At 36.9% G+C, this 27137-nt stretch overlaps 3 protein-coding genes across 3 annotated transcripts in view; all 3 read left to right on the forward strand.

The window, feature by feature from the left end:
- The window catches only part of LOC124409439 (43 kDa receptor-associated protein of the synapse homolog), a 39447-nt gene extending 35878 nt beyond the window's left edge, over positions 1 to 3569 (forward strand). The window contains exons 5-10 of the mRNA XM_046887042.1: positions 402 to 561; positions 1647 to 1847; positions 1958 to 2056; positions 2285 to 2476; positions 2965 to 3164; positions 3245 to 3569. Of these exons, the coding sequence (XP_046742998.1) occupies positions 402 to 561; positions 1647 to 1847; positions 1958 to 2056; positions 2285 to 2476; positions 2965 to 3164; positions 3245 to 3443 (1051 nt within the window). The 3' untranslated portion in view covers positions 3444 to 3569. The remainder of the gene's footprint in view (positions 1 to 401; positions 562 to 1646; positions 1848 to 1957; positions 2057 to 2284; positions 2477 to 2964; positions 3165 to 3244) is intronic.
- Positions 3570 to 7505: 3936 nt separating this feature from the next.
- On the forward strand, positions 7506 to 12229 carry LOC124409956 (protein PAT1 homolog 1). Its single transcript, XM_046887948.1, has 9 exons — positions 7506 to 7659; positions 8410 to 8607; positions 8849 to 9440; positions 9652 to 9755; positions 10015 to 10526; positions 10631 to 10844; positions 10917 to 11132; positions 11235 to 11498; positions 11587 to 12229. The coding sequence occupies exons 1-9, from the start codon at positions 7621 to 7623 to the stop codon at positions 11842 to 11844; spliced, it is 2397 nt and encodes a 798-aa protein (XP_046743904.1). The 5' UTR covers positions 7506 to 7620; the 3' UTR covers positions 11845 to 12229.
- Positions 12230 to 16346: 4117 nt separating this feature from the next.
- Positions 16347 to 27137, forward strand: part of LOC124409955 (protein diaphanous) — a 41314-nt gene continuing 30523 nt past the window's right edge. The window contains exons 1-2 of the mRNA XM_046887946.1: positions 16347 to 16712; positions 17556 to 17654. Coding sequence (XP_046743902.1) covers positions 17619 to 17654 — 36 coding nt within the window. The 5' untranslated portion in view covers positions 16347 to 16712; positions 17556 to 17618. The remainder of the gene's footprint in view (positions 16713 to 17555; positions 17655 to 27137) is intronic.

Raw genomic sequence — 27137 nt, forward strand, 5'->3', positions numbered from 1 at the left:
CGTATTTAGACTCAGCATTCCCCCTTGTGGAAATTAGTCGCGCGTTTCCGTTGAGCCAGCTCGGTAATCCTGGGCTCATCAATTGCCCGCGCGTCATGTCAGTTTGTCCGAAGATTATTTCTGAACACGAGTCTGACTCGGTAACGATTTCTCATAAGGAGAACTACCGGAAACGGTGATATAAACTTGAGTATAATATCTGGGTCGCAGCTTAAAGCCTAATACTTGCGGGGCGACGACGGTAGGCCCGAATTTATAGTATTTTATCAAACATTTTATGAGCTCAATCTGAATAATAACTTCCTCGAGTTCGGACGTGCGTATCTAAGGTGAGAATCACCGACGCTCTTCCGTTCGAAAAACCGGGAAACGATTCACGTAGAATGTTAATTTCCTTTCAGTCTGTTACACGAATGCGATCAGTGTGCGACCGCTGGTCTGGTACATCTGACCGTGGCCAGGGTCCATTTGGAATTGGCTGGATTTTGCAAAGCTCTTGAGGCCTTCCAAAGAGCTCACAAAATTGCTCAATCTATCCAAGACCCGTCGTTGGAGCTGCAGGTAACGTTTTGCCTCGTTTTACGCTTAAATGCACGTCCTTGGTGTCTGTATAAGTTATAAGTTACATGATTTGCTGGAGAGAAAAGAATCACTTCGCCAGATAAATTTCGTTCGATATCCACTCTATCGCCCCTGGCCTTTGGCCCGGGGATTTGGCCAAGAAACTTTGCCGAGTTGAGAAGCTGATTGCAACGCGGCGAATGATAAATGTATCGCCCAAAACACCCCGTCCAATCGACCAACGCTTTCCACCCTTGGGTATTTTTCGCCCGGCTTTAGCCTAACGGGTTTTTAATATTTTTCACCCCGTCCCACGGCAGCGATGTTTTCACCCCGCAGATGCACTAACTTCGGATTTATCGGAATTTCAAACTTTTTGCCGAGCTTGCAGAAGCGAGAGAGAGACTTCCGTAGATCTTGCGGTGCAACGTTCTTTCGCTATCTTCTTCCAATTCGATTCAATTAACCCCTTGGTTCACCCTTTCTTTTTGCAGCTTTTTATTTATTAAACTACTTTCTTGCTAAAAAATGGCGAGTTTTTTCGTTCCAATTGGTCACTAGTATATTTCTAAGACTAATAAAATTTGCAAATTTATCTATTTATTTATTGCAATACTAGCTCATATAAACAAATGATCGAAATTTCTGCTTTTCCATGAAAAAAAACATTTTCTACTATAATCTACCTCGAAAATCCGAATACCAATTTTCACACTAACTCAATAGACATAAAAAAAAATTAACAAAATTCTTCAAAGATTTTTCTTTTTGTTGTTTCTGTTTGTCCGCTATATTGGACCTGTCATTTTGAATTTTCGAATTTTGATCTCAGATTCCGAATCGATGACCCCAAAAACCACGTAACATAAAGTTTTAATCAAAATCAAATAATTTTTTGAACTCACGTCCGCCATATTAGACCGGCCATGTTGAATCTTGAAATTACGAGCTCAGATTCGTAATCAGCGACCCCAAAAGCCCGCGTAAATTCAAAATTTCACGTGAAATGCATCTGAGGAATGTGTCTATCGAATTTTCGTATATCTCTGTGCGTGGTTACAAAACCGTTGTTACATTTTCCGCAGGTGTACGTGGGGCTTTCAGAACTTTTCAGCAGACTTCAAGACGCCGACAAGAGCGCTAGATACGCGGCAAAGGCGTACGATTTATCACGGAGCTTACAGCTGGGAGATTTGAATTCTAGACATCACAGAGCGGCCCTTTTGCAAATGGCTGCTGCTCTGCGAAAGCAGGGAGAACTCGGCGACGCTCACGATTATTGCTCGGTGAGTTTTCCGCCGTGTCGGCGGTTTTCCCTAGTCCGCAGCATTCACCCTCTGCCTAAATTATGCATCTGTCTGTCGTTTCTAAAAACACCCACTACAATTGAATCCAGGAAGCCACGAGACTCTCCGTCGTATCCGGGGACCAGGCGAGCTACGCCCGCAGCATACGGATAATGGGAGATATTTACAGAAAAAAGTCTGACATAAACGTAAGTGAAAGGTGCGGAAGCACCCGAAGCCGGTGAGTGATCGTCGCCTTATCGCACCTCTAGGTTCATGCAGTTTCGCACAATTAGACGTAGCGAAAAATAGAGCCAAGCTTGTTTCACTCGCGTTTTGTCGACTCCTAATCGGTAGTTAGCATTCGGTTGCAAGGCCGTTTTAACTGCATGGTGGTAGAGCGATATCGGCGTGAAACGAAGTTGGACGTCTTGCAGAAGGCCTTTCGACAGTACGAAAGCGCAATGGGCTCTGCTGCCAGCACTGGCGATCGTCTTTGCCAAATGGAGGCGATGGACGGGGCCGCAAGATGCCTCGAAGCTCTCCGACTGCAGCATAAAATTTGCAATTGTCGTCCCCTCGAGTTCAACACGAGGCTGTTGGAAGTGGCTGGCTCGGTTGGCGCGAAGGTTTGAATTTATACCCACGTCTTCCCCCCTTCTTTCATCAAATATTACACCGGTCAATACTAATTTTGAGTCTGGGTCCTAGGTGTCAATTTTGATTTCTTCTACGTAACTGATAAATGAATAGTTTTGGTTATTATTCGATGTATAAAATCGAAATTTATTTATCTCACTAGAAACTAAAAAAAAAATTCTCTTTTTTGTCTACCCGTGTTATCTTTCTAAGGAGGAATGTATCGCACCGTTTGATCAGTTTAATTATCTACATAATAAGAAGGCTGTTTCACAAGCACCTAAACGCGATTACAGATTCCTTAAAGTATTAACACCGTTTTATAAAAAATGGATTAATATACAATTCTACCAAAGTCCCCGTTTTCAGAAATACCTTGTTAACCAACTGTCGATCCATCAACTCCATTGCCTACCCTGTGTTGATTCAGCCATCGAATCTGACCGGCGATAATCTTTGACTCTCTCTTCCGGTTTAGCTACTCGTGAGAACGGTCAGGTCAAGACTGTCGCGAATTTACGGTTCACTCGGTGACGAGGAGCAGAGAGGTCATCACGAGCGGTTGGCCGCAGCTATGGAAGAAGACCTGGAGCTACGATGCGGAGGATGCAGCGAGCCCTTCGGCCTGGAGGCGGATTCTCTGGAGGCTTTGCCCTGCTCGCACATCCTGCACGCGAGGTGGGTCAATCAGCATCCTTCGTCCAGATCGATGCGGCAAACTTTTGACGAGATAGACTAACTTTTTCCCCACACTGCAGGTGCGCCTACGACATACTGAAGAAGCGGGACAAGAAGAAGAAGAGACTCTGCCCGGACTGCCACAAATCCGTCAGCTCTCGGCTCTACCTCCACTGCGAAGACCCCCATGGACTGAACCACAGTTCGCTAAGTCTGGCCTCGCTCAGAGCCAGCAGTTTGGCCACTTTGGAAGATTGTCACGCGACCAGCAGCGTCTGACCTGATCACACCGGATCCTCCCGACGCAGTTAACGATTCGATTGAATTCAATCGCCTCGACAAGAAAAACTGTTTTCTGAGATTCGTCAGAGACTCACCTGCGTTTCTTTCCAGTTAAAAGGGACGATCGAACGTCTACTTACTTCCCTCGTGGCGGAAAAATCAGCCGATCTAGAGACAGCAACGAAGTGAATGAATGAAAATTTATGACATCTTCGACGGTGACAAAATTACGGAAAATTTGTCATTGCTGCAAGTAAATAAAGTTTAGTATTCGGAACATGATTTCTGCACGTCTTCTCGTTGTCGGTTGACAATACGTGGCCTTCATAGTGCCAACCTGCAAAATGGAAAGTCGGGACGGAAACGTACAGGGAGGAATTTAACCTCGTTACAAAATTAATCCAGAAATGAATATGGTCTTGCTGTTTCTACTTCAATTACTGCGCAGTACTGGCTTGGGGTTGGTTCGGGTCGTCGACTAAATCATTGAGTAAATCAGAACACGAGTTTCCTGCAATGTGGTCCAACGTTTCCCAAACCATGGAATTGCGAGAGTCCTCGAATGAACGAACCCAACTAACTTTGTTACATGTATGAATCACGAAGCTCGCCACCCCCTAAACTCATATTACACCCTCTAACTTATGCGCATTACTGTACGTTTCAGGGTCTAGGGCGATTTATACAGAAGCAAGAAAACCCGATTCAAGTTCAAGTGTATTATTAATAGGCTTGAACTTTTGTTACGGGATTGAACAGGTCTTGAGTTTGTAAATTTTGAACCGGAAATGAATTAATTAATACTGTTTACTCAGCTGACGAATGAAATAAGGGAGCGCGCAAATTTGGATTTTCAATAGAGAATTCGTCCACTCATATTTGCGTTAAAGCTGGTTGAAGATATTCTTAGCAAGAAAGTTCGTATGTTTTCAAATAATATTTAATTGAGATTCCGCAGAAAAGCTTCGATTTTCTTCACCTCACCCTCGGTTCATTCGGATGAAAAAAAAACATGTTGCCAAAAAATATTGAAACACGAATGTATTATCAATAATATAAATATGCTCCTCCTAATAGGCGATTAAAATTTAAGTAATAAGAGTATGATGTGCTGTTGAATTCAGCGACGCGCATGTCATGTATAATATACATATAGGTATAGTAGATACTTATTGCGCAATATAATAAAATAGTAATATAATGAAACATATTTATTTTTTAATTTAAAGTCGCAATATCAGAATGCTGTTAAATAATTATATAAAATATCTATAAATATATATTATACACATATAAACTTAGTATATGTGTATTACAGTTACTTAATTGTTTAAAAGACATTATTATTGTTTCAATTATTATTTTTATTATGATTACAATAATATAGCAATATATGACTACGTTCATAGAAAAAGAAAAGACAACCTAATAATCCTAATGAAACTAAATAAATGAATATATAAATAAATAAATAAATAAATAAATAAATAATCATAACCGTTTAACCTCACAGTACAGGGGTAAAAGCGTAGAAAAGTTCTAAAAGAGCTCATATACGTACACGTATAATTCACGATATAAGACATATTTTCTAACTAATAAAAATCTACGTGCCCGTGACGCTACAAAGCTATTCACCTCTAACTCGATCACGCTCCACGTAGTAAATCACTGCACGCGAGACTGTAAAACTCGATTGATAATACTGATTGAAGCAGTAGGAAAGCTCTGATGTAAACAAGAAACAAAGAGTTATGGAAAAACTTGAAAGTATCAGTTCAAAATACTGCTTTACAATTTCGAATATCCCATCCCCACTCTGGACACATACTGCTTCAAAGATGAAAGAATTATTAAGAAAAAAAAAAAACAATAATTTCAATTGTACAGCACATACAATGTTGTTACAATCAACGGATTCTGATCAATCGCGAACTAATAGCTACAATATCTACATAAATAATTATCTGTGAACTAATTTAGATATATTATATTATTACTCTGCAAAATAGCGAGTTTTTCGGGGAACAAAACGACGGGCGTATTTCCTCTTGACTTAAGTATACATATAGGTATATCATATAATGCCGAAACGATATACTAAATTAATGGAATAATACTTAATACCCGTAAATGTTGACGATATAGTGATATTACGTATTGAATCGGTATACGAAGCGAGGCGAATTAGATGTAATTCATCGTTGAATATTATAGGTAGGAGGAGTCGAAATACTTATTCCGAATAATTTTAGAGCCAGATAGAACTCTGTAACCAAATTAGGGTTGGAATGAAAATAGCTTATAATGAGTTCAACAAAAAACATTAGAAAACGAATCACTTTCGGTTGAAAGATGACAAAGTTACATTGAAGTAACACCCTTTGCCAGTGTGCAGGCGCGTGGCAAGAATTTCAATTCCTCTGATTATATTGAGCATCACGCCAACACCATTCACCTGACAATTTGACGATTTTTTTTTTTTTATTTCAGTAATTATTCATTGAAAGAGAAATCAAATATTCGCAAATAAAAATTATTTCAAAAATTTAATTATGTTCTAACGCATAGTTTGAAGAAAAAATAATATGCGGAGTCATATCTAAAGTATCGTATGAATTCAAAACCAAAAAGAGAAAGGAAAAACAAACAAATGCTATACACAAATGAACAGCCTTTCCCAATCATGGCCGGACAATTGTTCTCGTAAAATCCTTTATTTCATCGCAGAAGTAAGAATTGACTCCTCGGTTGTATTTCCGCATACTCTTTGTATCGTCGATGTTCTCATGTATTGTTCACATTATTAAATCTTCTCTTTTATCGTTTACCAAAAACAAGTTTTTGTACTTTTATACACAAAGTTAATTTGAAATATTGGGAAGGCTGATTTGAAGCTTAGATTTCGGATTGTTCAATTATATGAATTCAACAAATAAGTATAAACTGTCTGTATCTATAAATATAGGTATGTGATTTATTATCACGGCAATGTATGCACAATCAGTCAAGAATACAATGAATCACACTCGCACGTATATAGTCTGTATGATGTATGTACATTGTACAAGCACAATACCATGTTGACTCAAAAGAAATTTAAATGAAATGTTGATAGTACTTTCAAAACAAAAGTATAAAAATTATATCACATATAACATTTACAACGTTAATCTAAGCACATCGTACTAAATTGAACTGACGAGTTTTATCGTTGTTCTTGTTTTAGGCCGAACAAGTGTAGATAAATTATACCTCGATTAAGAACTAATAAAAGTGGTTATTATAATGATGATAATAAAGGAGGATATCGTTTTGAAAAGTTAAAGCATATTTCTTATGAACCATCGCCAATGGTAGTTAAAATTTTTTATTTTCTGTATTGCGGCAATATCGTTATCCTACAAATGGATAATGATAATTTCAGCAAAAGCTCGAGATGAAAAAAAGGTTCAATTCATTGACTTAATCGACGTTGATTCGGAAATTTCAACTGTCATCACCAGGTAAAGCTCATATTATTACAGTCGGAGGCTGTAGTAACAAATCAGTTCTTCTCAAGTTTATTCTTCAGTATTTTTGAGTAATAAATAAATTATGCAATCGTAAATCCAAACAAATACAAGTGAAAAGAATCGTATACATTAGAATTAAATCTTAAAAAAAAAAGTTTCATTCCACTTTTGAAAATCTGAAATTTTTGAAAATCAGAACTCTCGAATACCTTTGGATCCATTCAGAACCGAATTCTGGCCTCATACGGATTACAGCGCTAACGCGTGGTAGAAATCGAAACTACTGGAGAGGGCAATAGATAGACATAATATGTATAATTTTGAGGTAGTATTCGATCTTCTTTTTTATCCACGTATGTATGTATGTATGTATAGGGCCGTGACATTCGAATATCGTATTTCAAATTTCGCATTATTATCTGTTTAGCGTGGCTAAGAATAAATGGCACCTATTGGATAACAGGTTAAAACGCTGGTTGAAAACGCGGCTTGAGGGACGGCAGCTATGACCGATTGCAATGCGTTGCGGTCTCTGACGGGGAATACCGAAAGCCTGTCGGGAAGTCCGTGGTTAGTCGTAACCGCCATGACAGCTGATGTCTTTTCCAGCGCTTGACGTTTAGTCGGATCATGACATTTTGCGAATTTAATTTTGACAAATGGCAGACTCTTTTTTCGGATTTGACACATCTCTCGCTGTAAGTTGTACTTGGCTATATTATTTCTCGTTAAATTTGCCCGGAATTTTCCTACGATTGGAAAAGTATCGCCGATGCTAAACCCTTCATTTTTTCGCGTTTCGGCCGCGTCGCGGTACAGCATGGATCGAAAACTTGTTATTTTTAAAGCATATAGCGCGGCTAATGCGTTTCACGATATTTCACGTCGGCGTTTCACAATCTCTCATCTTTCCGATGCTCGCGTATACAGAAATTACGTTAAACCTTTACGCTTCACGATCCGAGATGCAAACAACTTTTTCACGGATGTGAACTCTGATACGGCCACGAATGTACTATACATAACCTAAGTCTTTCATTACCCTTGCCCCGGAAAGGTCAATAACATTGAATGTCGCTAACCGTGAAAATTTCATCAAATCTCGCAATATTTTTCTAAGAATTTCAACGGCTTCCAAAATCAACAGCCAGCCGCAAATTAGAGGTTATGTTTCTCTAATTTCGCACATACAACAGTTTCAAAATTAATTCGTCAACTCAATAAGTTGTCTTTGTTTGCGCTTCAATACTCGGATCTCTTTTTTTCGTTGAGGATTTATCTCTTGAAACACAGAGTTCCAATTGTCCAAAATGCCGAGTAATAAATATCTAAGTTATTATCAAAACATAACATATGAGATATTACTGGCATCTTTAAATTATTGCATATGTTCTCTACTGGATTGATGAATGTTTGTCATTTGTTGTATGATTCCTAAAATTTAACAGGGTGATGGCTTAGAAGATGGATTAGATGGACCATTGGAAGATGAAGAAGTTATTGGTGAAGAAGATGAGTATGATGCATTAAACGATGAAACATTTGGAGCTGATGCAACAGGTGGAGATTGGGAGCAAGATCATGAGAAGTTGGCACAAATCACCGAGTCGTGTAGGCAACAACCGCCAAGCTTACCTCTGCACAAGGTTTGTAACTGCTTGACTTGCACAGGTAGTCAGCAAAATTAAACATTTTTCAAAAGCAGCCTACTTTTCGACTGCAATAATTGATTTCAATCTTGTATGATACATAAATTTGTTATTTAGTCCTGATTTGAAGCACGAAAATTTACATTATATCATTTTACATTGAAATTACTGGATAGTCCAATTATTAAATTCAAGATTAATGCAATTAAAGCACAAAATTTAATTCTTTTATTTTTAGAATGGTATTGATATAGATATCGAAGATAGCTTGTCACACTTGGTACTAGATGATAGAGATGGAACAACGCCACGACCAGGTGTCTGGGACAGCCCAACCAGCCTGCCTTTACCCAGAATTCAACAGCGTCCTTCTATTTCATCTACCCTTAAAAATGTCTGTACCGTTGAGGAGTTGGAACGAGGTCTCATCGCTAGTAGACCGCCTCCAGGTCTCGGTAAACCTCTACCTCCTCCGCCGCATCTACAGCAGCACCATCAACAACAGCAGCAGCAGCAGCAGCAGCAACACCAACAACAACAACAACAGCAGCAGCAACAACAACAACAACTTCACCATCAACAGCAGCAACAACAACACCAACAGCAGCAGCAACAACAACAACAACAACAACACCAACAACACCCACAGCAACATTCATCGGGTGGACCATTCTTGTTCGATTCCGTACCATTAGGTGAACTTCAAATGAAAGGCCTTCCACCTCCTCGTTTTCCTCCGGGATTAGGCCTCCCAGGTCCTCGTGTCGTCTTACCACCTCAAGTGAGACCGCCACCGCCTCAGTTTATGCAGCACCATAGACTGCTTCCCAGTGAGTAAAACCATCTATATATTTTTAAGTATTATATTATATTAGTTATATAGTATTATATTAGTAAAAAATATTTGTATGTGAACCTTGAATGTCCACGAATCGTGCCTCTGGAAAGTTAGAGAGTTTTATATTAATTTGAAATTGCGATACGGGAGTAACGTCTTTTGTTCTTCTAATGAATAATGACTTTTTACCATTTTTTTTTTAGATCAACAAGGTAACATGCTAAGGTACCCTATGCCTCCTCATTTGATGATGCCACCAGGAGCTCAAAGGCAGCCACCACCACCTTCTTTTCGTAACAATTATCCTGTAAGTTATTCATAACATGAAAGATTACAGGGTTGTAACGAATCTGTAACACTTGGCAAAGTCAGGAACTTTTGAGTTCAGTAGAGTTTTTTTTCTCCATATTGAATCTGAAAATAATATCGAAATATTGGAAAATTATTCATGTAAAAATTTGTAGCGATGTTGGAGTAACGGAAAATTTCTCATTGTAACAATTAGTTCGTGAGTAGTCGAAATGATGTAACAGCTGGCATTGAAGTGGTGTTTGTTTTACTTTTAGCAACCACCTTATCCAGGACTACCTCCACCTCAGTTACTGCGTCCTGAACAAACGATGATGCCGCCATTTGCTAACAATCAAATGAACCATCATCAACAGCACTCGCCCCATTCAGGAAATCAGCGGACAGTTCAGAACAACCGACCGTTCCATTCCAATGACCAGCCATCTGGTCATCAGCCATCTACTCACCAGCCATTTTTCAAGAACAACCAATACCCTCATTATAATCAGAATCGAAATAATCAACGGTATCATCAGCAGCACCACTATCAAGGAATGAATGGATCGAGTGGGCCGATGGGTGACTATGATGAGTACGCTGGCCTCATGAGTAATCGTGAGAAACAATGGCTGATCAACATCCAGCTGTTGCAACTGAACACCAACCAGCCATATGTCGAAGATTATTATTACACTGTATTCTGCGACAGGCAAAACAAACTGAACGAAAATCAGGAACACAAGGACAGAAGGCATCATAACAACAATGGCCACCACAGAGATTCCAGGTAGATATACTGGAAATTTTTTCGACATGCCAGCCCAGCAAAGCTCATAAATTCGATAATAATATTTCATGCTCTAAAGGTCAATAATTTGTATATCACAACAGGGATAGAGATCAGCAACAGCATATACTGACTAAGGTAGTTTACACACCCATGCAGTTTGAAAATTCACTTGGTAAGCTTCAATGTGGTAGTGTCACCGCTCCTCGCAAGATAATTGACATGGACGTAGTTCCAAACAATGATCCTCAGCAAGCACCGCATTCGCAACAAAAAGATTCGAAAAAAACACGTCAACTTCTACTAGAAATCGAAAGAGTAAGTTTCAAATGTTTAAAATTATTCAACATCATGTTTCAATTAGTTATTCTCTTTGTTCTTTTTTTCCAGTTATATACATTGCAGCTAAAGCTCGAAGACCTGACTAATCCTTTAGCTCTATTAGCAGCTGCTGAACAGCAACACCAACAACAGCAGGAAGGAGAAGCAGAAAAGAAACCAATCAAAGAGACAAAAGTTGAACTGATTGGCAAACTGATAGCTTCGTTTCTACAGATATTGCGAAATGATAAATTAGCCGCTTTGCTCAGTATTCGCAAAGGAAAGGTCAGTATTTACATGAAGGGTCTGGTTTAACACTTTGGAGCAACAAAGTTTGTACATCGATTGACAAAATGCTCCTTTACTTGATGGGAAAATCAATTGCAGATGTTGTTACTTCGACTGCTACCACACATGAGTGTAACTGAGTACAGCTCTCAGCTAGGCGATCTGTGGACTGGATTGCTTCGCGGATTGGTAGTTATAGGACGCAGAGATTCTCACTTACTGACAAACTTTTATCCTGAATTTCGAAGGTGGTTACATACTATAACTGATTTCGGCTCTGTTCTACGCCTAGCAAAGGCATTGGCTGAGTCAGCTTCTCTACCACTAAAAAACAACAGCCTAGCATTTGCGTTAACAAATAAGGTATGTACCACTTTTCACTCGTAATTGATTGTCTGATTGTTACGTGCTTACAGTATTTTTCACTTAATTTGGTTTATCCTCATTGCAGTTTGGAGTATCGGTTATAGCCTCGGTGTTAGAACATGCTGAAACTCTATCTCCAATTGAGGATGCGTTGTCTGATGATTGGTCAACTTTTGTTATGACACTCGTGGAGACGATCGGAGTCACACCTCCAAGTGTCGCACCATGTGAACCGATTGCGGCTAATACTCTTAATCAACATTTAAACAGGATTCAATCATTAAAAATTGAAAGGTATGCGCCATTGGAACTACTGTTGACCGATGCAAACCCTTCACGATAGTCTCAATTTTAAAATATGTAATTTGACAAGATTTTTTTCTCGTTCTTATTTTTTTTTGTTCTCGTTTTCCCCGTACTCCTTTTTAAAACTGAAATGGGAAATGTTGAAGTGTCTGTGTTTTTCGTTACCTCTGAGTGATCTTAGCGAATACATAGGTAATACTGGATATCATAAACGGTGTGAAGTACAGTGAAATGCATTCTACACCTAGTTTCTTGAGATGCTGTTGAAAAAAAAACTATTCTCTTTGTAAAAGATATCGAAACACAGAGAGTTGTGTATAGCTGTTGATAGAATTTCTTTATTGCTGTTCAATCTATATTACTTTTTTATGACAAAGTAGCAAAATTTGCTAGTTACTCTTTATCAGAGATACATATTTATATATATGTCTCTAAATATATATGTATATTTAGAAGAAGAACAGTGAGAAAATAATGATAATTATCCACACTGTTTGTACTGATATCCGGTAGTCTGGCTGAAAATTTCGAACAAATATTTTAAAATCGATACACCTTCGTCTTTGCTTTCAACAATATGCAATTATGTATTGATGAACTAAAAATCACACAATTGAATGAGAGTTTTGATATAATGGAAAAAGTATATTTGTTCCCTCTCACGTTTTTAATTTAGGTAGCATAAGTCACAAGACGCTTAATGGCTTTTATTTTCATAATATAATTTTTTTTTCTAGTAATACTTTATTACACTGATAGATTGTACAAAACGAGTTGTATTGGGACAACCATTTCAATCTCTATTTCAAATAGGGGCATCAAAGACAAAAAAGGTCTCTCAAAAGATCTAAGATAATGTTTGACTGAAATAAGAATAGTTATCGTTGAAATATTAACACTACGAGTAGAATTAATAATTTTCAGTCTGTGATTTATGCTATATAATCTCGATATCTGTTAGAAAACGGGTTGGGTTGATCATTCATCAATTCGCAATTTTAACTACCCATATTATAATTTCTTAAAATGTGGGGGAATTAATGTCAGTAATAAATATTGAACTGTGAAGATTGTTCTATTCATACAGAGTGGCAAAACAAGCAGGGTGAGATACGAATATTATTTTCATGTTACTTTTATTAACTATTATTATCATCATATACATACATTAGGTATTTGCAATACAATACAATATATTCATTTGTGTCTATAATAATTGAAAAGAGTTCAGTAATATTTTGCCGAATCACTTCAATTATTATATTAATCAATTTAACATCCACCATCAAATAGAGATTTCTACACAGTGAAAAAAATTCCAATCAAGGAAACATCATTTATGTTTAGATATATTCAATAAGACATAAGTTTTGCTGATTCATGGAGGAAAAAAAAACTTGCTCGCTGCGTCGGGTCGTGAAATGTATTTACTGAAGATTTGTTTAAATAATCTTACTTAGGAATCACTTGATCATATTTCTATCCATTAAAGATTCGAATAAAATTCGATAAAATTTATATTTTCACCATCCGATACAGCGGTAGGTCCACATGTACATTAATTGCAAATAGTACACTATTACTTGTTACTATTAATTATAATAATATTATGATTATTATTATTATTATATATTATATATGTGTAGCTTGTACATAGCATGAAACTGATAAACGAACAATTCCTATGTTTTGTAATTAGTCGTGACTTTTTTTTTTCACCAACAAGTTGAGGAATACTCTTTCGTGAAATAACAACAAAGATACAATAATCTTATTAAAGCAAAAAAAAAAAGGAAAAATGGAAAAAAAAGAAAAAGTTTTCTCTTATTTTGTAAAACTTCGTTAATAACTGTATTGTTTAGTCATTGATTAGCCGATGTTGAGTTAGAGTGTCAGAAATATTAAAAATGATGTGTATGTGAAAATGTATAGGTAGATCAACGTCTTACAATTTACCATCAATTGACTTTTAAAACTAAACTAAATTGTAATTATGTAATCACTTGTAATTGCGGATTTATGAGTAAGTAAAGGGTACTTACGCGTTCGCAGATTTGATTCAACAGGTGTTGGTGATAAACTGTCAAAACTAAGTTTCATACGTGCGTGCGAGTCCGTAAAGACTACTCAACTACCTGAGATTATCCGGTGAATTGAAATCAAATTATTTTTCCCCATTTACGTATCCCTGGTAATTGGGACGTTGAAAATAGACATGATTTGAATATCGTACTCTGGCAAATGAATTTTACTCAATACCCCTTTAACATATGTGTCCGTAAAATTATCTTACAGGGTAATTCAAAGGCTTCATTTTGTAATGTGAATTAAAATAATGATTCTCTGTGCAGCATACCCTATTATTATTTTTAGTACAATTGACATCTAAGTAAGGCAGAGCCTTTGAATTATGCCTTGCGATATATCCTAATTATTCATTCAAACTCACATGAATATATTGTTCAAGTTTGAGCGTATAATAAGAGCACCCGTGAAAGAATTATGACAGAAAAAGTAAAGCAGAATACAAAAGTAAAAAAAAAAAAACAAAAAAAAAAACAACTGAAAAAATTAACAAAAAAGCATAAAATATAAGTCCCAAAGAAGTAAGGAACGCTTTTATTTCTTATCATTCGTGCAATCTGTAGACAAATGCATTTACTGCCAACTCAATGAATGAAATTTTTTATTTATTCCGCATTAGATTATATATGAGGCGTTCCGCAGATTGCGCGGAATTTCATTACATACGCATCTGTACAAGAAAAAATGAAAATGTGTAATATCGCAGTACAAGTCCAAATTAGCCCTATCAGTTACGCTATATTCTTCTTACAATGTAACTGGGTGATGAGACATTGTGCGATTTATTAATGAAAAAAATAAAACTACTTACACTTTAAATTACTTTAGTACTATTATTAATATTATTATTAATATTATTATCATCATGATTATTATTATTAGTTAGTGTGCATTTTGCATCATTGTTTAAGTTATGGTTCAAGCATTCTGATGATGTAACTATTATCACATGTTACACTTGGTAACTTGCATTGTGAAGTAGTAGCTTTAAAGGTGAATTTAAACTGCAAAAGCTTTGCAAATTTACTGCTCGCAAGTTAATATTATCCATGCCTTGACTCGTCCTATTTATTAATATGTTTCGAAAATAGGGAGTTTTTGGCAAGATTTAAGGCGAGATTAGAATTAAACAAATGTCAGAAAAAGTAATACTTGTTGAATAAAAAAAATTTTTTTTAAAGAAGTGGATAAAATGTTAGAATTTGAAGAAAAAAGTTGTGGGATGGATACATATTTGTTCGTATATTTTGTCTCATACTTTGAAGAATGAAAAATTAAAAAAAAAAATTTTAAATGTATGCACGATTAAAGAAAAGAAACCCAAAAAAAGCGTAAAATTAAGTTTTAGAGGAAGAAAGATTATCTTCAATTCTCTATCCTCAGCAATTAAAAATATGTTCAATATAATTAAACTATCTACTATACGTATAACAAAGCCGAACGGAAGTGAATACTTGTTTTAATAACTTGTACCGCAGTTACTGTTAAAAAAAAAAGAATGAACGAAAAAAACATGTTCAAATTACATAACATGGAGTTTACTTTAATCTTAACGAAATTAGAGATATATTTTTATAGAAATGCTATGTTTATTGGGTTAAAAATCAATTAAGAGTAATAATTGCCCTAAGATTTGAAATAATTTAACGAATTACTTTCGAAGTTGAAAAGATAAAAGAAATAACAATAAGAAGAATAATAAAAAAATTTTTAGATTTAATAGCTACGATAAGTAATTTGTACGTTTGGTACAGGAACATTGAGGAAAAAAAAATATATTATAATAATAAATGATTGTAAATTTTTGATGCTACCGAAAGAAATAACTCTTGACTGTTGCATATGTACAGATATTTCATCTAATTTCAATTTAAAGTCGTAAATAAATGTTTTGCATCCTAAAAGTGAACCTTTGTAATATCTCGCAGTTTTAAACATTTTTCGCGCTTCTCGTACGCATATACGTACAGATACCATTCAAATACAAGATCTGTATTATTGTGATAATTTGGTAATGATATACGTTCGATAAATTGATATCCTAAACAAATTGTAAATTATGCAAATTTAAATTTTAGTTGTATTCCAAGCACGTTCCATGTCATTATATTGATAGCAACATTGATATCGTTTTACGCTATTATAACGTTACATCAATTGTTCGCATTCATTATTATTGTCATTCCGTCTCAAATTCAAATCTGCCGCCGATTGAATAGATAGACAGCTGCGCGATTCGAAATAATGACTTTATGTGAATGGTTCGTGTTCCAGCAACGAGGTGGAGTGAAAATCGCGGAATAGGGATTGGACGAATCTAGTCGTAGGAATTGCGAGTATAGAAAAAGCGAGGTTCGTTATTTCGAGGACCCGGAAGTTGTCTGCCGTCTGAACATCGTTGTGGTTGTGCGAAATTCCGAGAATTCGAATCGTAACTCTCTATAAACTCGACGAAACAAAGGATCATCGGTGACCTGTTTGAAGCGCGGTGTGAAGTTGTCTAGATATTCCTCGTCAGCAATCGTATATCGCAAAACAGCGTAAATCCGTCTTCCGGTATCAGATTAGCGCCGTTGCCCGATCGCGTTGTCGGTGGTTGTGTTCAAGTCGTGCTGTGTTATTCAACGAAAATCTACGTCATGTGTTGTTGTTGAATCGCCCGACTTTTGTGCGGAGTGAACTTGGCGCGTTCAGCTGAGAATTTGTTCTGTGAAGAAGATAGTGTGACACGCACGTGTGCCTAGCATTTTTACCGAATATCCGTCATCGCCGTCACTTGTCGTGTATATAAGCAGCTCGGCATTGTTGTCAGCGAGCGAGGTAGGTAACCGTTGAAAATTGAAATTACCCAACACCAACGTCGTCTGTCAAAATTAACTTTCAAATTTCAAACATGCTCCCCCCTCCTTCTAAGCCTTGCAAACATTCGAATCGACGTCTATTCGTCTATCGTCGAAGCCAACGCGACATGCCGAATAATCGTCCTTCTCGCGATCTTTGAACGCTTGTGAATTTGCAAAACGTCATCATCCTGGTTCGAAACCGCGTCTTCCGATGCCCGGCGTTGTTTGGTTATGTTAGGTTAGTTCCCAACCCCCCATTTACGCAATTCTCACTCGCTCGCTGATCGGGTGAATGTTACCAAATTACTCCTTCTAGACTAAATGTAGAATATAGTGGATATTTTCATCCCCCCCCCCCCCCCCCTTCGATCCCAGCAAGTGCTACACGTTACTTTCAACGTACCACCTGTTGGAATTCTCTAAATTTAGAATATCAACCGTTTTACTCACACGAATACTAGGCTTCTATCTGTGACTGATTACCTGCATATTTGCATTCGATCACCACCATTTTCCTTCATATCTTTAATTGTATGAAACATTTTCACCAAGTTTCGATAGTAAACAAACAAAAACTAGCGATTAACGTACCCATAAAAAATTTTTAAAACTGCTATGTATTCTATTCCCAAAACACATGATCAAATGTTATCGCAATTAATTCATTATTTTTAATCACATTCGACGTATGAGTTATACTTTAAGTCAAGTCTGGTTGGGTCGGTTGTTCCGAATGCTTAGGTTGGCAATTATAATTAGTCCGGATCTAAACGAGTGTATCTCTTAAATTTTTTTATTCAAATGTTGAATCAAATTTAAGGAGGTTGGGGGACAACGGAGCAGAGAAATGTATCAGCAAGGATAGCGGCTCAAACCCTGAACAATGACGAGCCGAAAGGATAAAACAGCGAGCGGATTTGTGAGTATTCAATTTTTCTTCTTGACTTTTACTCATTATACAGACACTTTTCATTTCTCTGTCACACCTTTGGTTAATCGCTCCGAGTATCAGCTCTGTATTATTGCACATTATTTGTGATCCATTATCTTGCTTGACGAGTAAGGAATGTATCGAAAATTCTTTTGGTGTTTAATTATCATAGCGTAACATAAATTTTTCAACAGCGCAAGTAATACAAAGTTGTTCCAATTTTGTTTGATGTGCCGAGCACAGAGATTCCTATCCAATGTAATTGCAATAATTATTTTTAACAAAGATAATTAAAAGAATACGATTAATAAAGATCATGATGTCAAATCAGTATAATAAGAGAAGATAAGATAAGAATGGATGTATTCTGTATTCAAGTTGCTGCGACGAATCGCATCTTCTTTCTCAATCCTCTTAAATCTTGTTAAGAAATATTTCGCGTCTTCGTCGAGTCTGTCTGTCTAACTATGCGAAGAATTGAAATAAGAACGGAAAGTAGTAAATACGAATAATAATACAGAAAAGCCAGATAATTATTACCGAGATAATTACTTTCACACGAGTAATTAACACAAGGTCCAAGATTGGTTTAAATAAGTGTATATAACGTACATAACGCAGTAAGATATATATATATAATGAAAAATATGCCGCACGTTGAATATTATTACATATTATTACATCATGACGTCACCGCCGTCCCAATTATCACATATTACACATACAATACGGGCCAGCGACAAAAATGGTATGGTCGAAAAAGATTACCTCAACGATAGATGTAAAGAACTGTTAGATTTTATTTATTTTGAATGCCGCACACGACCTGAATTTAAAACGTGATGTATTTTTATTGCATTATCTACCAATACAGGTACGTTAATGTGTGAACGCCACGCAGCGTGTCTTTATTTGATGTATCTACGAGCTCCGCGGATTATCAATCGATCGATAAATCAGCAATAGTAAGAACACATTGTATATCTTATACGGTACAAGCACGTATATTGATATGTCTAACGGTATTAATTTAGCACGGATATTGCGAATATGTTGATAAATAAAAAGCAATTCGTACATGTGAATGATTTTCAAAAAAGAATCCTTGAATTTGGACGATAAGAAGGAAATCTGGGCACTTGTTTGATGTTTTATAAATTGAGTTGGGTAAACGGTGCTGGACTTTACTTAACGTAGTGTAGAACCGCACAATTAGTCATGCCACGTGATTAATTGGGTGACGTTTATGTCCATATATATATATATATATATATATGTATACCACCGCGATCGCATCATACGTACAATGTTTATCCTTGCATGTTGTGTTGTGTCGATAACGAGGTGTATAGGTACTTCCTGATGAATGAACATTGTTCGATTTTAATATAGTCGGCATGAATAAAAAATCATTGTGCACGTCAGAGAGGTTGACCCATGACGTATAATTTTTTACGTAATATAGTACTTAATCGATTATAAAACGAAAGAGATTATCGATGTTTGAATCTGATTTGCAGAGACAAACTAGAGATTTGATAATCTCAGATTAATTTCCCGGCTTCGTTGGTTGAAAATTTCTGTCGTTGCTGATCATCGAGAAGTTCAGTTTCGTTGAATCTTGTATTTTTCGTCAATTTAATATCTATATATGTATATGCTTCGTCCAGCAGCTGCAATCGCGTTGTTACATATCTCCACGAAGCACGGACAGGAAGTTCGTAGATTTTTAACGCAGAAACCGGAACAGGAAAGACAGGCCAGCAGAGAAATGCCTACTCAAATCGAGTATTCATTCGCAATTAGATACGCTAGCTTGATAATCATAGAAAAAGACTACAAGAGAAAACAAGTGTGTAGAGATGAGAGAGAAAAATAAAAAAAAAACAACGCCGCCTTCTGCAATGATAATATAACAATAAGCAGCCCCACTTTGTAACAGAAAATGCGAAACAGTGCGTGAATTTGAATAGGCAGTTAACTGAAATGCCGCGACTATAACAATGTGGTAAAAATGATTGCAGATCGGCGAACATACCCGTTAACCCTGCTCATTTATTATAATTCGGTACAAGATCTCGACTCGTCATTTTAATAACAACCTGCAGGGTGTCCAGTATTCATGGAAATTATGGAAACAGGGAATTTCATATCGTATCTGGAATATACTAATTTTCATTCTAAGTTCATAAAAATTTAGCCATTTGGTGAAAGAAAACAAATTTTTCTTCCACCTTTCAGGCAATGGTCATGAACCAAGCCCTGATTTCTTAAAAATTGTACGTGCTAGTGAATTCTTACAAATTCGTCTCACAATGAGCTGTGCTCTAGTCAAATATAAAATATTCTTGTTCGTAAGACGGTTGTATTTTTCATTTATTGTTTACACGACAAAAAACTGGATAAATAATGATTCTTGTCTGGAAAACCTGGAATTCTCAGGGAATTACGTTTTCATAAATAACTTAATACCCTACCGAATACAATACCGAATTCAAGACAAGACGAATCAATTGCAAGCTGTTCGACGTCTGCGAAGGCAGGCATCGGATGTGTCCATAATTTATACTCTCATATTCTCCCTGTAATCCAAACAAACGGATACAAATATGCTGCACCCTGGTCACCTGAGTATTCTAGCACACTTTACTTACCAACTCTCTCCGTTTGGAAAGAACAAACAGTTTTCCCGTGTGGAAAAGGTCGGTCGAAAAGAATTTGCGTCTGCCATGCACGACACGTGTTCTTCAAGTATCATGGTGTACGCTCATAATCATTGTGGTGAGAGATTTTTCAAGGTCTGAATTTATCCTCAAAGACCTGTACGTATAATTAATATTAAAAAGAAGAAGAAAAAATGCCACAAAGCTTGTTTCGGAGTATTGACATTTTTTAAACAATGCAATGTATGTGAATATTCCTGTGTGAGAGAGTCGTGAACATCTTCGTATTTGATTTGCGAGTTGAACTTCTACAAACTGACGAATTGACTTTTTTCCTTTCCTTTCGATCAGATATTGTCGATTAAATGAAATAGGTAAAACCGAACGCGGTTCACGAAAACCGACTAACCTTGACTAACAGCATTATGCCTACGCGGTCCAACTCGCTGCAGGATTCGAGTATATAAAGTTTAGTATGTAGGTGGGTCGTAGGTAAGTGAGGTAACATAACGGTTAGCTGGTCCAGAGTTGGAGATCTCCCGTCTCCCGGGGCTAGGCAAGGCTGGAAACCGGAAAGTTGTTCCTCCCATAAACTTCCTCGATCCTTATGCATCCTGGATAAATCTCTAATCTTGAATTGCATCTTTTACCTGCTCGAAAACTTCCCTAATTATAACCAATTCTCTCTATTTCTCTCTTGTCAGCTTTCGGTATTATACATATACCTGTAGGTCACTTAAAAAACCGGCAGTTGTTTTTCTTTATTGTTAGTCCTGATGAGTTATAAGTTTATAACGTTAATGTAGGTATTCAATTTTCGGAAAAATCATTATATCGAAATTACTTTTTTACTCCGTAATTCACTTTTTTTTTCTAATCAATGTCACATTATTTATTGCAATCATCTCCACCCGCAGTGATGATTTATTAAAAAATTATAAGCAGTTCTGAATCTTTGACAAAATATTTGACTGTTATTGTTACACAATAGAAAGAGGAAGTAAATGTGAATTTAAAAATAATAGCTGCCGAATGCTGTTCACTTTTAGTTAAATATTTACAACACCTATCAAGGATTGTACGCGCTTACAGGATACATAAATCGGTAATTTATGAACAAAGTTTGCTGAACGTTATTTCATACACTCTTTCGTTCGCATCGAGCCGTAATCAAGATTGCAGTGATATGTATGCGTGTGTTTTCGCTATAATAATACCTGCAATTAATTAGGAAAATATATTTTATGATAACATCGTATCGTCGTCACTTTATAGGTATCTTCTCACGTCGTCACGTATGCTCTATGTGGTATATTGCAGTGGATAATGCTTTTTTCGTATAATATACGCACCGAATTATTCGTTGGGGAAATGGAATGCAGGAATGCATAGCCGTGTTGTAAATCAATTACCGACACTGCAGTTATTACTGTATGTACACCCCTTCTTATCGAATCGATACATCTATCATGCTTACGAAATGATTACGAAATGATTTGAAGAAACTCGACGTTTAAATTTCTCACTTACGTTGAGTGACGAGGATGAAAAATTGGTTTTGGATTAGCTGTCTTACACGGAATTCAAATTTAAAACGTTCATGCGGTTTGGCTATTGAAATTTCAAAACTGCACTTATTTCTCACTATTTTTGATTTTAATCCCTTGCGTTCCGACTTTTTGCTTCAACCTCTTAATTTTTCTTTCTTTTTTAAAATTTATTCGACTTTTTTTTGTTCTCGATTAGATGTATGTTCGGTGCACTTTGCGACTTTATGCATAGACTGCATTAAAAAAACGGAAGCTAAGCCAATTGAAATGAGTTATTAATTTGCCAGTGTGGTTTCGTAATTGGTGTTAATTAATCCAGTAGGTATAAGCTGATTATAATTAATTAAAACAGTTTCGACTCGCGTACGCTTTAGTCAACTAAACACAATCTTCTTACTCGACTCTATCGCGGTCCTTGTAGACTTTTTCTTCTTAACGGAATGCAGCAGCAAAAAATTAGAAAAGATGTTATCTTGCGAGCGTGGAGATCACAGGAGACCAAAGGATTCACCGCCGCTGATCTCACATTTACACCGAACAACGAACCTCGTGACCTGCAAGTCGTCTGACCTTATTGCTTGTGTTAGTAGTACGATTGATTCTTAAGTCGACCCCTCGACTCCCGAGTTATCAAAGTCTCGAGATAATTGAAAATTCCTCATCTATATGATACACACGTGTGTATATATATATATATATATATATATATATATATATAGCTGCAGTGTGTTATAAGATGACGGCCGGAAAAAGAAACGACATTATATATATATGCAATATTACACGATTACAGTTGCAGCGCAATTGCATCATTGGATTTATTGTAGCAAATGTAACGAATACAAGTTTAGAAATAAAATCAGAATTTTAGATTAGCTGTGGAGTTGTGAAAAAATTCATGCATAACATTCCGTCACTGCAGATCAGCTTTGTGCGTTATTTTTTCATTCCCTTTTCTTTCGTTCTTTACTTTTTTTCAACTTTCATCTCTTGGACATCTTCACGTATGCCTGCATGCTGCTGGTTTCAGTCAAAAATAGATTCAGTTTATTTAAATACCCTGCTACTTCTTCGTCCCTCTGTGGGCGCGACAGTTTTTACTTGTATATTTTTTCGATTCACCCTGCAGTCGCGACGCCGCGACTAAACACTGAATACTGTACAAACGAATCCAAAATACCAAGACTTTGGAGAGTATCAGGACGTAGAGGAGCGGGGTTGAAATTCCGAATTTACTTCTCTAATTAGTCAACTTTTCGACCATTCGAAACTTGGTTGTTCCGTAAAATTTTCATTTCTTCACTTCATAATTCACCATACAATAATTTTGAATTACTTTTCAAATTCGGAACTTCAAACCCGCACTAATAAACGAAAAAGATGAAGAAAAACTTTGTAGAGGTTTACCATGTAACTTGCAGGAAGAAACGTTCATCGTTTTTATTTTATACACATTCAATCTCTCGATATCTCTATAATACACGAGTGCTTTTGTGTTACTAGTTCGATATGTGCCTATGCACACCTGATACTGTCCGCTGTAATAACACCGCTTATCAGTTCCTTATCCGTTACACCGTCTCAAAACCACCGACCTCCGGTTCGTCTCTATCTATGATGTAAAGACGTAATGCCTTTTTGACGCTTTTCGGTGCTCGATAATCAATGTGGTGCAGCAGTTCTCGCGTTTCATTCACTCGTCTTAACCGATTTTCTATTGCGGTACAGTTCCTTTTTTTTATTAACAAAATTGCCAGGCATTTCCTATGAGGTAAAAGTAATCGATTCTCTGATACTTATCTTGATCATCATTAAGCTTTGTGAGACAAAAGTGGAATTAATTATAAATTTAAAATTCACAATTTCATATTTAATTATATTTTTCTCACTTTTTAATTACTTCTTTCACCTCTAGCTTCTGAACAAAAATCTCGCCCACTTCCATTTTGGTCTCAAAATTTTCCTTTTACAACAAAGAATTCATGAGAAAAATTCAAAGCCGATCGGTTGAAGTTATTCAATCGAAAATTTGGGTTTTCGTGGTTTTGAGAGCGGTAAAAATCGAACTCGTGGCCCAGAAAATCTAAAACTCAGTAACAACAACAACAACAGCAACAATAATAATAATAATAATTACTGCCTTCACCCGCCATACCCAATAGGGCATGTCCCCAGAAGCCACTTTCTGATGGATCAGTAACCATCATTATGCGGCTGCAGTCGACTTAAGATGTCCAATAATTCAGTAAAAGATAATTTTCTTCATAAAATCCGCACCATACTTAAAACTAAATAAAATCAGTCAGATGTAGGTCGATTTGGGGTGGAATTCCTCGTATACAACCAAGTAACTTCGCCTCGCGTTGCCTCCTCATCATCATCACCTGTAGTATCAACCAGCATATCTCCCAACCACACACACACACACACACACACACACACACACACACACACACACACACATACACACTCGTCATGTAAGTGACGGGGCAGATGTTTACGCTGGGCTGCTTATCGGCTGTTATTTCGCAACAGTTGAGTATTGTCGTCGGGTAAGGTATAACATTTCTGTGGTCTATATAGGTACCTATCGTAGGTACACTTATACCCGCTTATATGTATATCCGATCTAGAGTGGAGTTAGTGAGTCGAGGCGACGACGCGTTTTCAATTTCATTGTCAGTCTTTATTGAACCCGCGTACACCTCGGACCTTCCTCGAAGATTATTCGGGCTGTAGTTACATATTTTCTTACTTGATATTCTACCTTTTAATCTGACATTTTGATAAGGTGAAAATTCCATCGATTGCTTATACGACTTCAGTATAAATCGTTATATATTTACACGGTATAGTCTCAAGGTTATTTATATATACATATTGTGATGATGTGGTGGTCAGGACTGGATCAGTGTATCAATAATAGAGGAATACATCGACCTTATAAATATACGTATAGATCAAACGGAAGTAAAATGTGAATTTCGAAGGAAATTGTCTCTCAAAATCGTCAGTTATTTACCTTTTACTATAATAAAAAGAAACTTCTTTCGTCAAACGGTTAGACGTACATTGTTGAAATCGAACGGCACAACAATTATATAATTCAGAGCATTGTGTGTACTCGTACGTATAGGAACAACATTTTGATGGGTCGAAATTCTGTAGAAATTGATAACGAATTAATATCACTAGTTTGTGTGAGGGACTACGTCGAGGACTATGTATAGTGTGTCATAGTGTTATCAGTAGTGGGTACAATAATACATACAGTCAGTCGTATCAAACTTGCCGGCTTATTCTGTCATCTCGTATCTATAGTCCAATTTTTCGTCGCACGGTTTTGTTGCACTACCTATAGAAGAAATGATTGTTTTGAATCAAAGTGTTTCCGGTGAAAATAAGTTTTCTCGACAAATACGTTTTCGAAAAATTTGAAATTTTTTGTTAATTATTATTCTTTGAGAGTCAAAAAGAAACTTTTTTACATTTCACGCAAAGTGGCTAAGTATGGCCGTTATTTCGGAGTTACGCTTCATTTTCAACGTCAAACTGCATGATTTTGGATAAAAACTGGATCGAAGAAAAGAAGTTACAACCAAATATTGAAATTTTTATCAATTTTAGAAAATTTTTATCATTTGTATTTAGACTAATTCACGAAAAAACAAACTTTTTTAAAATCTGGAATACCTACTACCGGAGGGTAGGTGGAAAAAATCTAAACAAAATTATAAAATTTATATCTGGTGCCGCAGAAGTAGGGAAAAAATTGGCGAACAAATTTCGGTCACGTTCGTTTCGACTTCCCCATATTAAGGTCCAGGCAATAGCGTTATGTCAGCAGCAGCAGCAGCAGCAGCAGCAGTAGTCCTGATTGCAATCAGTGTATCTCGTTACGCAGTTCGTTTCAAAACTCATCCTCAGCTGCTCCTCCCATCCGGATATGTCGTCATTTTGAATACGGTCCAGGTTCTCTGGGATACAATTACAGTACCCTCAATATGTGCGTTTGACGATTTGATTGAAAATTCGTCGTTTCGTCGTTGTTCGTTCGAAACGGCGAATACGAAAAATGGTATAAAATTATCGTTGTTTGGTGACGGTTCTTTCTCATTTTCTTTATTTTTTTTTATCTCGTGCAATTTTGAATCATTAACATTTCCGTTCATCAGATAAGAGTCTTGATTCCAAGAGGATCGGTTTACGGATAATACGAGTTATTTTTTATTGCTACTTATAAACGAATGAAAAAAACGCGATTCCTACTCGAGAATGAAATAATCAATGATCCGTTCCGCTAACCTTTCCAAAATTCATTCATTCTAGTAATACTTCGTCGGAGGTGATGTACGTATAGTTGTATAGAAATGTACCTACGATTCTAAATTCATCGAATCAATCGTTGTTTCTCAACCAGGATACAGTGTCTAACGAACCGTAGAAAATAAAAGTCTGATGAACTTGGAACGATTTGTTTTCGTGATTCTAAGTGCACCTAATATGTACGGGGTCTGATTCCTGAGGGGATAGAGGCCGTCCTCCTCCCTCCTTCCTCCTTCCTCCTTCCTTAGGCACAATCACCGCAGTATGCCTGTACTATACATATATACTCTTACACTTCGCCAGCATAGCGTGAAGGTCGTTAATTACACTATACGTGCTTTGTCGCCGGATGCTTTTTTATCCTCCTGCACTCACTTTTCGCCATCAGCGTAATTCGCACGCCGGAACACCGAGCTGACCTCAGCAGATCGTAGGTGACTCCGGTGTAGTTTTGCCAGGAACTTAGTCAAACATCACACGTCTGTTCATCTCGCACGCTGAGAATGTTGAACGTTGGACGTTGAACGTCACTGAAAGAACCTCGTCTAAAAGCCTGTCTGATGAGCACCCCGGTGGTGGCCTAGGTAAATAAATTAGACCCAACTTCAAATCCAACTCCAACTCCAACCGCACAACGGCCTGCACTTCGACTTCTCGTTCACGGAGTTTGTTCAGAGCTGTTTCGTAGTGTTCACCCTGTTCTGAGCCACGCCACGCCACGCCACGGCTTTCCCATTTCGTAAGTTTGTGCGCACCCGCCAGTCGGACACGAGCTATGTGCGCATGGAGATGCACGTGTCGTTATCGTTGTCCAGGTCGGCAGGTACGGTAGGTGAATAAAAGTGCAGTGAGTGGGCTGGGTGTCGTCTACACTTGTGCAGCAGTTTAACTGGCAGACTTCGTTTTGAGGGAACGTTTAGTGCTTTAGTATT

Source organism: Diprion similis, chromosome 8 (genome assembly GCF_021155765.1).
Source record: "Diprion similis isolate iyDipSimi1 chromosome 8, iyDipSimi1.1, whole genome shotgun sequence".
In the NCBI taxonomy this organism is placed as follows: domain Eukaryota; kingdom Metazoa; phylum Arthropoda; class Insecta; order Hymenoptera; family Diprionidae; genus Diprion; species Diprion similis.

Excerpts from the sequence above, each read along its gene's own strand:
- LOC124409956 (XM_046887948.1), top strand. The coding sequence starts at position 7,621 with ATGGCAGACTCTTTTTTCGGATTTGACACATCTCTCGCT. Across the intron at positions 10,527-10,630 it reads GGCCACCACAGAGATTCCAG|GGATAGAGATCAGCAACAGC; the intron begins GTAGATATACTG and ends ATATCACAACAG. Across the intron at positions 11,133-11,234 it reads TCAGTATTCGCAAAGGAAAG|ATGTTGTTACTTCGACTGCT; the intron begins GTCAGTATTTAC and ends AATCAATTGCAG.